The following is an 11934-nucleotide window of genomic DNA, read 5'->3' as shown; positions in this document are numbered from 1 at the left end:
GAAGTCCTCCTGACCGGCAGCCTGTCCCCTGTCCCCATCCGCTCCTCAGGGAAGTCCTCCTACCCCCTTGGTAGCTATGCCAGGCATCAATGTCGGCCTCACACGACCCAGGAGCATCTGTCCAGCAGCCCACTGGTCTTGTCTGCCAGGGTCATGCCAGGAGTAAACTCCTGAGCTGTCTCCCCAACCCTGTGCCCACACCCTCGTCTGCCCAGGACAACAGTCTGGCTGCCCTGGACTCCCTGCCACCCCCATCACTCGGCAGTTCCGCCAAGCCCTCAGACCATCCAAGGTGGAGAACCTCTTGTCGTGGCCAAGCTACACCCATGCCCACAAGTGCCAGCTCCACACTGAGCCCCTGCCCCTTTGCTGCCCACATGGCCAGGTAAGTGCAGCCCTCCACCTGGAGCCACCCTGCTCCCCCAGGAGTCCACGTGTAGCCATAGACCCCCACCACCTGGCCTCCTGCCTGCCTGCTGTCCCACTCTGTGGGTTTCATGTGTGGCTTCCTGCCCTGCGCTGCCCAGGGATCTCAGCCGTCAAGGGGGCCTCAGGCTGCTCCCCGGGACCGTCGCCTCTTATCTGTTTCAAACCCCTGCCCTCCCACCTGCCCATTTAACCCATCTTCCCAATACCCAACTGGCTGTTCCCCACCGCCCCGGCCCAGCCGGAGCTGGGTTTCTGAGGTTCCGTGGGCCCTGTGTACCTCCCGGGGTCCCTACTGCCTCCCTGCCTGCTCTGCGCTCACCGGTGGCCCCTCCTGGTGGGACGGGATCCTCCACCACTCATCCCGGGCCTCCTCAGACCTGCTCCTTCTCTGCACTTGGCCACAAGCCCTTGTGGGCAGGCTGGAGCACAGAACCTTCCGGGCCCCTGCCGCTCTGCAGAGCCTTGCCCGGTGGAAGCACATAGGCGTGGAGTGATCCTCTTTGCTCTGGGGGACGGGGGCTCAGGGTACTTCAGGACTGGCCTTCATTTGCCCAGGAATCCTGGAGCCTGGTTTTCCAGATACGGAATAGGATTTCCAGAAGCATCTTAATACAGCTACGCTTGTTTTGATAAATTCCCCGGAAATGGGGTAAACCGCTGGAAGCCAACCCCCCAGGAGCACCGGACAGAAGCTTCTCTGCGAGGTGATGCGAACCAGCCACAGGCTTCCTGTGCAAGGTCGGGGGGTGGTTAACTGCCCGCCCCCCCGTCCTCGCTCCTCGTAAGGGGGCGGCTGAAAGCTGTCTCTCACGAGGCAGGGCCTTGAGCGGCCCAGGTCACGCCCCAGCCAGCCTGTATCCATCTTCGGCGTGTGCATCCACGCAGCCCTCCCACGGAACGACAAGGACCTCCCCCGGATGGCAGTGTCCCAGATCCACCTGGTCCTGCCACAGAGTGGCAGAGGCCTGAGAGCATCGTCCTGCTCGCTGTCACGTGGGGACCACGGCAGGGACAGGGACCACGGCAGTGATGGGGACCACAGGTCCGCTGTTCAGCGTCCCCCGAAGGAGGCACGTGTGTCCCACGTTAGGTTTCTGGACACTTTGGTAGCTGTACGTACATTAGCATAATTGGCTCTTTGGCAATCTTGTTTGCTTGTTTGCAGGTGAAAACCTCTTTCCTGGTGGGGGATGGGTGTGAGCCTCTACCAAGGGGTCTCCCGCCAGGCATTCAGGCCCGCACCACACTGCTCCGCTAGCCGGGCGCGCTGGCCACGCCTGCTGGCAAAGAGAGCCTGTGGGCGGGCAGAGCATGGGGCCACCCTGTGGACACCCTTCCTACCCTCTGCAGCCCATGTGCCGGCCCCTCCGTGGGCACTGGGGTCTCTCCATGTCCAGCACCTGCTGGCCCCTGCCTTGCTCAGGTTGCACGGGCCGTACCACAGTGTGACTCGAAAAATCCACACACTATGGACCCAGGCTGTGCAGTGCAGCTCAGGAGGAGTGAGGGGCCAGGTGCCTGCCCCCCAGGCATCCAGGGAGGGTGCCGTGCAGGCCCTGCGGAGGGCACTGAGGTTGGGGTTAGTGCACCACGGCCAAGAGCAGTCCACTCCCAGCCCTGTAGCAGGTCAGACGTCGGGGCCTCCGGATGTGGAAGCATCCCGGGGCTCACTGTCTGTGTGGCCAGGAGCTGGGGACGTGGGGGCCGCCTCACCCCAGCCTGAAGGAGCTCACTGAGGCCCTTGTAAGGCGCCGTCCTGTGAGCTGGAGGCCGGCTGGCTCTCCCCGTGGCCCTGGCAAGTCAGTGCATGGCTTGAGGACTCAGTTTCCCCATCTGTAGGTGGGGGCATGGGACTAGATGCTGTCCAGTAGAAAGGGGCATGGTGTGTATCCACGCTGCCCACAGGGTCACTGCTGACCACATCTGTGCTTGAAACGTGGCTGATGCAACAGAGAAACGGATTTCTAGTGTGGTTCCATCTTAATAAATTTACATTTAAATAGCCACACGTGGCCGTGGCTTCCACGTGGACAGCACAGCTCCATCTGAAGTGTAGCAAACCCCCCAGTGTCCTTCCTCTGTGGCTGGAGGTGGAGAAGGTGGTTTTCCTGTGTTTCATGGAATCGTCAACCAAATCAGAGCAGAGTGTTGCGGGGGTGTAGGAACCCCTCCTCCCTGCTGAGTGTGCTGGAGGCTTTGCTATTTAAATTGTCGGACACCTTGTAGATGTAAGAGGCAACTCAGATTATTCGCACTGGTGTTTCCTGTCTCTTTGTGGGACGCACGTGCGTTCTCAGCACCATCGGAATGATGCTCACCTTGCCTCCTGGAAGGAGAAAAAGCATCGTAAATGAGCGTGAATGTAAGCCTGGAGCACGGGCCGTCCTCTCTCCAGCCAGCGCCACGCTTTGCGCGTCTCCGCGGCCCCATCCTGAGAGAAACCCATCTCATGCCGCAAGTTAAAGCCGTGGGGACCCTGGGCCATGGTCCACGGTGGATCCCACCTGCGGGAACACGGAGGGAATCGGGATCGGCTGACATTTTGGTGCCACGGCGCTTTCCACTCTGTTGTGTAAAAATGTCCCTTGTAGAGTCAGAAGTGCCTGAGCTTGTGGACAAGGAGGGAAGACTGCCTACGGGAGACACCCGGGTCCAGACGCCACAGTGCGGAGGGCCGCGCGCACGTGCCTGCGAACTGGGCTGGCCAGAGGGGCTGCTCCAGCCGGGACGATGGACTGGTCTGCCCCCCCCGCCCCCTGCCTCACACAGCAGCAAGTCTGGACAGTGTGCGTGACACCACGATGTTCAGGCGATGATCCCTGAGAGGTCGAAGCCGCTTGAAGTTCCCGGGTCACAGCACGGAAGGAGTGACACCTCTTGGGGTCTCGGGAGCCATTAGAGAGGAGGGGCTGCCTAGAGAGTGGGGGGCAGTGCAGGGGTCCCCGCAGGATCATGACCTGAGCCGAAGGCAGTGGCTTAACCAACTGAGCCACCCAGGTGCCCACGGTTCAGTCTGTTTTGATAGATTTTCTTCAGGTCATGGGTCACCCCCGCCCCCAGCAGCCCGCTCTCCTTCTGAATGAGGTCGGGACTGGGATGGGTGTGGATGCCTGGCAACAAGCATGCAGTCTGTGGCTGGCCCTCTGACGGCTCCCTTCCCAGCCGTGTCACTCCCTGTAGCTCACAGGCACCGCAAGTACCTGTCTCCAGGTGGGGGGGGGGAGTCCTGGCCCCCGGGGGTCTGCACCCGGCTTTTCACTGACCGCTGATCAGTGAAAGACGTGATGACGTCTTCCCTGACGTCTTAGGGGCAGGTATTCCTCCAGCAGCCGGCCTGGGCCCACCCCTGGGAACGCACGCGCTCGCTAATTCATTACGATGTGCTTGGGCGGGCTGCCGGGCTGAGTCTCCCACGTGGGTCCCGGGTGGGCACTCCCGACCCCCGTGGTGCAGGCTTTCAGTCATTCTGCCACACGTTGGGCAGCCCTCCCCCAGCTAGGTCCACGTGTGGGGTCCTCAAGGACTCTCTCAGGGGTCAGGGTGTTTGGGGGGGGCATGGGTGCTGTTAATCTCTGTAGAGCAGGGTAAGTGGGGTTTGTAATATATTCCATATCTTTTCTTAATAAAACAAGCAAAAGTATGGCAAACTGTGCTGGGGACAAAGGTGGAGGCAGAACCCTTTTAGTTGCCCGACCTCATTCGGGAACTAAGTTCCAGCAGAGCGCTGGCCTGTGAAGAGACAGACATATTTATTTCAGGAGACCCTTTGATCCCCAAATTACTGCGTTTCTAGACATAAATTCCAAATTTGGTGATTACCAAGTCTGATTAAACAGTCCTAACCAAGAAGTACTGATGGACAAAATCTGGAAAGGCCCCTTTTGGGGCTTGAAGCCTTGTAATTTTGAAAGAAAGAGTTGGAAACCATGTGCACTCCCATGGGAAGCCTGCCCGCCCGTCTCTGCGGGAGGCTGTGGTCTCGGGGTCCTTGATCTCGGGCCGCCGCCCCCGGAGTCCGGCAGCCCTCGGGCGGCCGAGCGGGGCCTGTGGGACTCAGCACACATGTGTCAGAATCCTCAAGCCCGTCAGACCACTTTGGCACATCTGAAACTGTTTAGCCGCGGAAACAGAGCCGCGCACTTCAAAGCCTCCATGGAGCTTCCAGACAGACGCGCTGGCGGGTCGCCTCTAAGTCCGACTCCATCCGACAACGGCCTCCACCTCCGTCTCGGGGGTTTCTTGTCAAAACAGACCCTGTGAGGAGCCCTGCCTCGACGTTCTTAGACGCGTGAGGGCAGATGTGCCCCAAATCTTCAATCCGGTGGCATTTGGAAACGGCCTCGGGTTCCTGGCAGGCAGGAGTCGGCCTTCTCCTTGGAGGGGCCCCTGCCCGTCCCCTCCCTACACCTGCAGTCCCCGCCCGCCTCCTGCCTGCCTCCTGCCCTGGCCCTGGCGCTCATCCTCACTCCTCTGGGGGACCCCGACCTTGCTCGTTGCCCTTCCCCACAAGGCCCAGTTCTGCATGCTGACCCCAAATCCCCACCTCTCACCCCACATCAATCCCACCCCACGTCCTGCACCCCGACAACCAGAGCAGGAGCCCAGGCACTTCCCAAACTGCCCCAAAGTTGCCTTGGCCACCTGCAGCACAAGCCTGCTCTGGGACCGCCTGGGGCACCCCACGCTGGGCCTCTCCTCTGCAGCCCTCGGCCTCCTCTCTAAGACCCACAGACCCTCACCTGCCCTGTCACTCCACCATCTCCTGCAGGTAGCTCCCCGCCCCGGCCTACCCCCGGCACCCAGCGCCCAGCACCCGGCACCCTCCACCTGGCACCCGGCACCTAACACCCTCCACCCGGCACCCGGTGCCCAGGGCTGCCACCGCTGGCAGGACCAGCCCCAGCAGAGGTTGTCCCAGGGGCTCCCGACGCCCTTTGCCTCTGGGAGTTCGGGGCTGGTCAGGCAGTGCTGACTGCAGAAGCCGAAGGCCGGTGGTTGTCCTGGCTCCCTGCCACGCAACCACGCAGAGCCACCTGCTGCACCTGTCACGACAGGGAGGGGAGGTTAGGCTACGTCCCTGATGGTCAGAAACCCTGGTAGGCCCGTCGGAAGACCCCACGGTGGGGGCCGAGCTGGCGGAGGGTGGGCAGCTGGGGGCACGGTATGGAGAGGCGCTCTGTGAATCTGGGAGCACCGTCTTCCACTTCACGGGGACACTTGGTGAACAGCAGCTTCTAGGTGGGTCTCTGTTAAAGGGCCACCCTCCCTGGCGGGTCTGGGAGGCCCCGGTGGCTGTTACATCGTCGAGAGCACTTGGTTCTGGAAAATGGCCAGCAACACACCTGCCTGGGGTGGCTCGTCCTGCTCCCCCACACGAGCTCCCTGTCCCCTGCACAGCGCACCCCCCTCCCCTCCTCAGCTCCTCTCCCCCATCTCTCTCCCTCCCCCCACCCTTGCCTGGACTCCCTGCCGCAGCGCAGCCCGCCTCCTCTCCCAGGCCTGCCCCTTACATTCAAGGAACCGGAGTATTTCCAGGACCCTAGGAGTCCCAGGGGCTCCAGGTCATGAGGGGGCCCCTCTGCATTTTTAATGCAAAGGAAGGGGCAATTCACAGAGCGGCACTGGGCAAGGGTGGTTCCCCAGTGGTGGAGGGAGGCAAGTCCCCACCCCGTGCCTGCAGCCCAGCCCTCCATGGGGACGTGGTGGAATGTCCTCGGATCCTTGCTCTTGTTCCTCTGGACTCAACACGCAGCGGGTTTCTAGGCAGGAAACCGAATTCTCTGGAAAAGCCCAGGGAGTCCTCCTGGCGTCTCCGGAAGCAAACCCGCAACTGCCCTTCAAGCGATCTGTCCCCCCATTTTCGCTAGTAGCCTGGCGTTGAGGCGGGAGCTGTCTCCCCGTTGCACTCGGGATGTTCTCACGGGGGCCTTGCGTTTACAACAGACCCGTTCCAGAGCGCCCAGCGTTCTCTGTGGAGAGCAGGTTTTGAACCGGACGCTCTAACAGGTTGAGAAGGAGGAGTTCCTAGAAAGGCATGTGTGTGTGCCACGCAGTTTTCCTCGGGGTCTTTCCAGGAGTCGGGGAAATGGATTTCCAAGGAAAACAGACCACTCTCAAAACCCCCGAGTACGTTTGCTGAAATACAGATGCACCGAATTCTGGAGGGTAGGAACATTGAAATTTGAAAAGCACACTCCTTCTGGGGGGGATTGTTTGCATCACAAAACGCTTCTCCTTCCCGTAACCCCAACACCCCCACACCCACGTGGCCTTAGATAGGAGCCCTTCTCCGGGATGCGTGTGATCTCTCAGACCTCACACCGTGGGCTGGACGGCCAGCATTGTACCGTTCTGGTGGCGTGGGAGTCTCCAAGGGCCAGCGTCCATGGTGTGGGGTCCATAGGAACGTGTGGCTGGACCTTCTGGCTTTTCAGGGCAGGCCAGGAGCTGAGATTTTTCTTCCAAACTCCCAACACCTCTGCACCCACGGGCAGCTGTGGGGGCGCCTGGCAGGCTCACCTGGGCAATCCGGGCTCCTCCTGGCAGGACCCATCCAGGCTGGGGGCTGCTTATAGGGAGGACAAGGACCTAAGGGGTCTGAGCTCAGGGCAGAGTCTCAGGAAGAGATGTGGACGGTGGCCTCTGGGGACAGCTGCCCGAGGGCCCATGTGGCCTCCTCTGAGAGTCCCTGCAGGGTGAGAGGGACAGGGATGGCACCGTGGGGACTGGTGGCCGAGGCCACAGCCACCGACCTGTGACTTGTACTCCTGCCCCGGCGGCCAGCAGTGCCCGGCTGATGCTGGACGATGTGCGGTTGGCAGCCAGAGGCGGGACTGGAGTCTGGGAGGGAGCTGCCCCAAGGGTCAGCAGGAGGCCTGGCCAGCACTGGGTGGGCTGAGCCGCCAAGAGGCCCCTGCAGCAGGGACAGAGCCACCGCCAGTGTGGGGAGCAAGGAGGACAGTGCAGAGACCTTGTGTTGGGAAAGCCAGGAGGGCAGGGGAAGCCAGGGAGTGCAGGGGAATCCAGGGAGGGCAGGGGAAGCAGGCCGGAGGAGTGAGAGGCCGGCGAGGGGCTTCATGTTCGCTGCAGGAGGCTGGGCTCCCGGGGGGGCGGGGGGCAAAGGGCCTGGGTGGGCTGCTGCGACTACAGCAGGGCTGGGGGTGCACTGCTGCGGGAGGTGGGCCCTTGGGTCCCCGGGCAGGGCAGGCGGCGGCTGGCCAGGGGTGGTGGTAGGTTCGTCCCAGAGAAAGCTCTCGGCCCTCGGTTTAGCCAAAGCAGCACGGATGGAAGGGCATTTTGTGTGACCTTTGTGACCAGGATGAATTTGTCTGGAGTTGCCAGTCGCAGGAACCAGAATCATTACTTTTCCCCACAAATGACCCCCTTTTCCCTATTTGACCCCCTCCGAGGCAGCTCCCGTGTGCTCTCGCATCGGGGCGGATGGAGTTCTGCCACGGAAGGTGGCCAAGCCAGGCTGGCCACCCCCTGCCACGTGACCATGTGCATCCCGGGTTACGGCCTTGTTACTGCGGGAGACCAGCCGAGGGTCCGCGCTCCCGCTTCCGGGTCTCGGGCCCCACCGCCCACCCCGGGAGGCGTCACTGGGCTCGGACTCGGGCACGGAGGCGGGCCTCGGGGTGACTCAGCTCCTTCCTGCAGAGCTGTTGTGCACACCTGGGTCTCATCCTTACGTCCGTGGTGGGTGGGTCCTGCTACCCTTTTTACTTCCAGGATTGTAGCGGGGTGAGCAGAGTGCCGGGTCGTGGCAGGAGCATCTAGAATCCTGCTGGATCTGAGCACTCTGACCCTTAGCCTGGCAGGGACCCTGGGGGATGCGTGGTGCGGGGTGGTCAGAGCCCTGGGGACCTTTCACCGGGCAGGTTCCGGGCCACGCAACTGGGTCCCGTGGAGAAAGTCTGATGGGGCGTCCCCTGGGGACCCCCCGGCCTGGGCCTCGGCCGACCACCCTTTGTAACACGACTTCTGTTCTCACGTTCTGCAGATATAACCCTCCCATGCCCCGTCCACCCCAAGAGGAGGCCAACCCTCCACGGCCACGTCCCGGGACTCCAGGCGCCACCTCGCTCCCCACGGAGGCGGGGCCCTCAGCCTCGTGGCTTGTTCTGTTCCGCAGAAAAAACTTGGAAGTGCCTGGCCTCTATCTCAACGTCCACCGGGGAGGGAGCCCAGCCTTGCCCCACAGGGGAGAGCGGGCCGCGTGCTCCCGGGACCCCTGCAGCAGCACAAGGACCCCATGCGCCCCGAGGGGCTCCTGAGCGCTGCAGCAAAAGCACGTCCTGCCAATGTCCGTGGCCGCGCAACAGGGCGTCTGTCTGTTGTGAGGGGCACCAGTGTACTTCCCACTGGCGTCCTGGGAAGGAGCTACACAGCGGCCCGGTCCTGGGGTGGACGTGTGGGGCCTGGGAAAGAGGGAGATGCCAGGAGGGGCAGTCCGTGTGGGCTCTGGAGGCGGCCGGGCAGGCGTCCTCCTCCCACCCCCCAGAGCCCTTCCTGGGCCCAGGGACCCGCGGTGGCGCCCGCCGCCCTGTCCAGTCAGAGCCCGGCGCAGCTCCCTCCCGGCGGGTGGGCGTCTCCTCGCTGCTGGGCCCCACCTGTTGCAGACCCGCCCGCTCAGCCCGCAGATCTTGCAAGAGCCAGGAGCGCTCTGTGGGTCGTGCCTCCCGGGAGACCCCCTTCTCCAGGTGGAGGGGCCGTCCGGGCTGGCCCTCACCAAACCCGGGGGCAGTGTGCGCCCAGGAGGCTGGGTGTGTGTGTAGAGGGCTCTGTTTCCCTGTGCCCGAGTATTTAGGCACATTAGGAACATTTCATGTTCCTCTTCATGCCTCCTGCAAAACAATGTTTGTACATTTAGGTGAATGTTCCAGTTTTTTTTCATGGTTTTTGTTTTGTTGGTTGTTGGGCTTTGCATGCAGAAAGAACATGCTAGAGATGCTGTGCTTTTTAAACACCTGACATATGTATTCTGGCTTTGAAGAGGGCCTGGGTCCCTTTTCCTTCTGCTGTGGACACAGGCCACCCTCGAGGGCATGGGTAGGAGGGCACTGGGAGAGTCAGGCTGGCGGCACCAGGCCCCTCGCCTGGCCGCCTGTGAGCACACGGCAGGTGCGGTGAAGGCAGACTCAACGCACGGCACCCCATTTGTTTCCTGCGGAGCCCGGCGCCTCGGGCAGGCCCCTGTGGGCCCCTGTGGGCCCCTGTGGTCCCCTGTGGGCCCTGGGCCAGCGTGAGGATGCTGCCAGGCTGCCCCTGGGGGGTGGGGGGCTCCGAATGGTTTGGGCAAACCCTGAGGGTCCGGGCACGAGGCTGCCCAGGAAGACTCCAGCCACGGAGCGAGGCCTCTCCTTCCCACCCTCTGCCGGGCTCGGAGCCGGAGACGTCCGGGCAGCCCTTGGTGCCTGGCTACCAGAGAGCCGCCCTGGGAGGTGCTCTGCTTCCTGGCGGGCCAGTGTCCACGCCGTCCGGGGACCCTTTGATTCAAGGAGGATTCCCTGATCACATCGTTGCTGTTTCTCTGTCCGCGTTGTTCACGTCTGTGAATTATTTCGGAGACCGTAAACTTCACTCTGCAGCTTCCCTCCCTAAACCACCCCCCACACGGGCGGCCATCCTTTCCCATTTTTCTGCAACTGGTCTTGAGATGGGCTGAGGAGGCCGAGGGGCTTCTGCCTAGCAGGCGTGCCCATGCCCTCGCCCCCGTTCTTGTGGGAAGGGCCAGCGGTGGACGGGGAGCCTCGCGTGGGCAGCCTGGTGCCTGTCCTGTGCCCGTCTCACTCAGCAGACCGAGCCACTCGGCCAGCACATGCAGGGCTCACTTAGCAGCAGCTGTGGTGGTCACAAGCGGCCACGGCCTCTGGACACGGTGCCAAGAGAGCCGGGCAACGGGGGGCGGGGGTTGCTTTCTAAACTCCGAGGCTCAGCGCGGCGTGGAGGGGTTGGCGTTTCTGGGCCGAGAGCGCCTGACAGCCCAGGGGGCTGGAGTCCGGCGCAGCCACCCAGCTCGTGCCGGGGTCTCCACCGCTGAGCCCCCTGGTCTCACTGCCCTGTTGTTTCTGCAGGGGCTGCCCGGCGGGGACCCGAAGGAGGGGCCTTTCTGCGAGGACCGGTGTCCCCTCGAGGGTAAGTCGTCCTCCCCAAACCTCATAAACTAGCCGTGCCCAGAGCACACGCCGGAAGCTGCCCTCAGAGCCCTGACCATGGGGACCCCACTCCTCAGCGTGTCCCAGACCTGACCCGTGGATTCACCCAGGCCAATGCAGGTGGGCCACGTTCTCCGGTCTCAAAGGCAGTTTGGTCTTAAAATATACTTGGAAATACATTTCTTTTGGGGCTCCTTACATGAATTAGGGGATTTGGATTTTGGATCTGGGCATCTGAGAAGCAAATGTTGGAGTCTCTGAGCTTTTATGTCTTCGGAGTTCCCACGAGCCTGTGCATGCCGGTGGGATGGCCAGGCTTTGTATGGAAGCCATTTGGCGAATCCACGGGTGAGGTCTGGGTGCCTGAAGCGGTCAGCGTGTGAACTGCTGACCGACCGGAGTCCCTGCCACAAGTGAGCTTCTGCCGTGGAGTGTGCCGGCCGATCAGACGTGTGTCACTCGGGGTGGGGAGTTGTGTGGGGTGCGAGGAGGCTGACCCTCCCCGCTGGGGGCTCAGGCCTAAGCGGGTTCCCCACCCCGCCAGCACAGGCATGTGTCGGCCGCTAAGCTGGGACGGGCCTGAGCTCCAATCCCGGAGAATAAACGAGCGCTGGTTGTCCATCCATCCCCGGAGCTTGGGGACGAGGTGCTGCCCAGCGCACACAGCACACATGTGCTCCTGGGTCCTGGCATCCAGGGATAACTGGGCTGTGTGGATGGGGAGGGGTCGCAGGGCGAGGCAGTCGGGCGGGACCTCCCTGCCATGGCCTGCCCGGACCCCTGCTCCTCACCCTGTGTGCCCGGGCCCCTGCTGCCTGGGCGGGGGCCCACACACCTGGCCCTGGCTAACCCAGGGGAGGGCCGCCCCACCCTCTGCACAGCTCCCTTGACGCCCCCTTGCTCTGAAGGACGGGCTCTCAGGTCAGGCCTCGGTGAAGGGGATCAGAGGTTGGCGTGGACTCCGTGGCTCCCTGGCCCCACCTCCTGCACCCTGCTGCCCCTGTCCCCGTCTGGCCCGGAAAGGACCCTTCCCAACCCTCTCCTCCCTCCAGTGGTGCTCCCCCCGGAGAAGGCCGAGGGCCGTGAGGGCACAGGACCGATCTCCAGTGTGGTCAATGCAGAGAGAGCAGCAAGCCGGGAGGGCCCACGAGGGCCAGGCAAGAAGCACCTCAACATTGATGTAGGTCTTTGTTCCCCCTACCCCCTGGGAGACATCGGGTCCGGGCGGGCGTCTCCCCCTCAGGAGGCATCGGGTCCAGGCGCGCGCCCCCCTCCCGGGGGGGATCCGGGCCCGGGGGGGGGGCCCCCCCCCGGGAGGCATCAGGTCCGGGCGGGCGGCCCCCCCCGG

At 63.0% G+C, this 11934-nt stretch overlaps 1 protein-coding gene across 1 annotated transcript in view; it reads left to right on the top strand.

Annotated features, from left to right (window-relative positions):
- NKD2 (NKD inhibitor of WNT signaling pathway 2) overlaps window positions 1–11934 on the top strand; it is a 25177-nt gene that overhangs the window by 10071 nt on the left and 3172 nt on the right. Inside the window, exons 3-4 of the mRNA XM_021687097.1 lie at window positions 10506–10566; window positions 11639–11766. Coding sequence (XP_021542772.1) covers window positions 10506–10566; window positions 11639–11766 — 189 coding nt within the window. The remainder of the gene's footprint in view (window positions 1–10505; window positions 10567–11638; window positions 11767–11934) is intronic.

Source organism: Neomonachus schauinslandi, chromosome 7 (assembly GCF_002201575.2).
Source record: "Neomonachus schauinslandi chromosome 7, ASM220157v2, whole genome shotgun sequence".
NCBI classification, from domain to species: Eukaryota; Metazoa; Chordata; class Mammalia; order Carnivora; family Phocidae; genus Neomonachus; species Neomonachus schauinslandi.
This window is presented reverse-complemented; position numbering and strand designations above follow the sequence as displayed.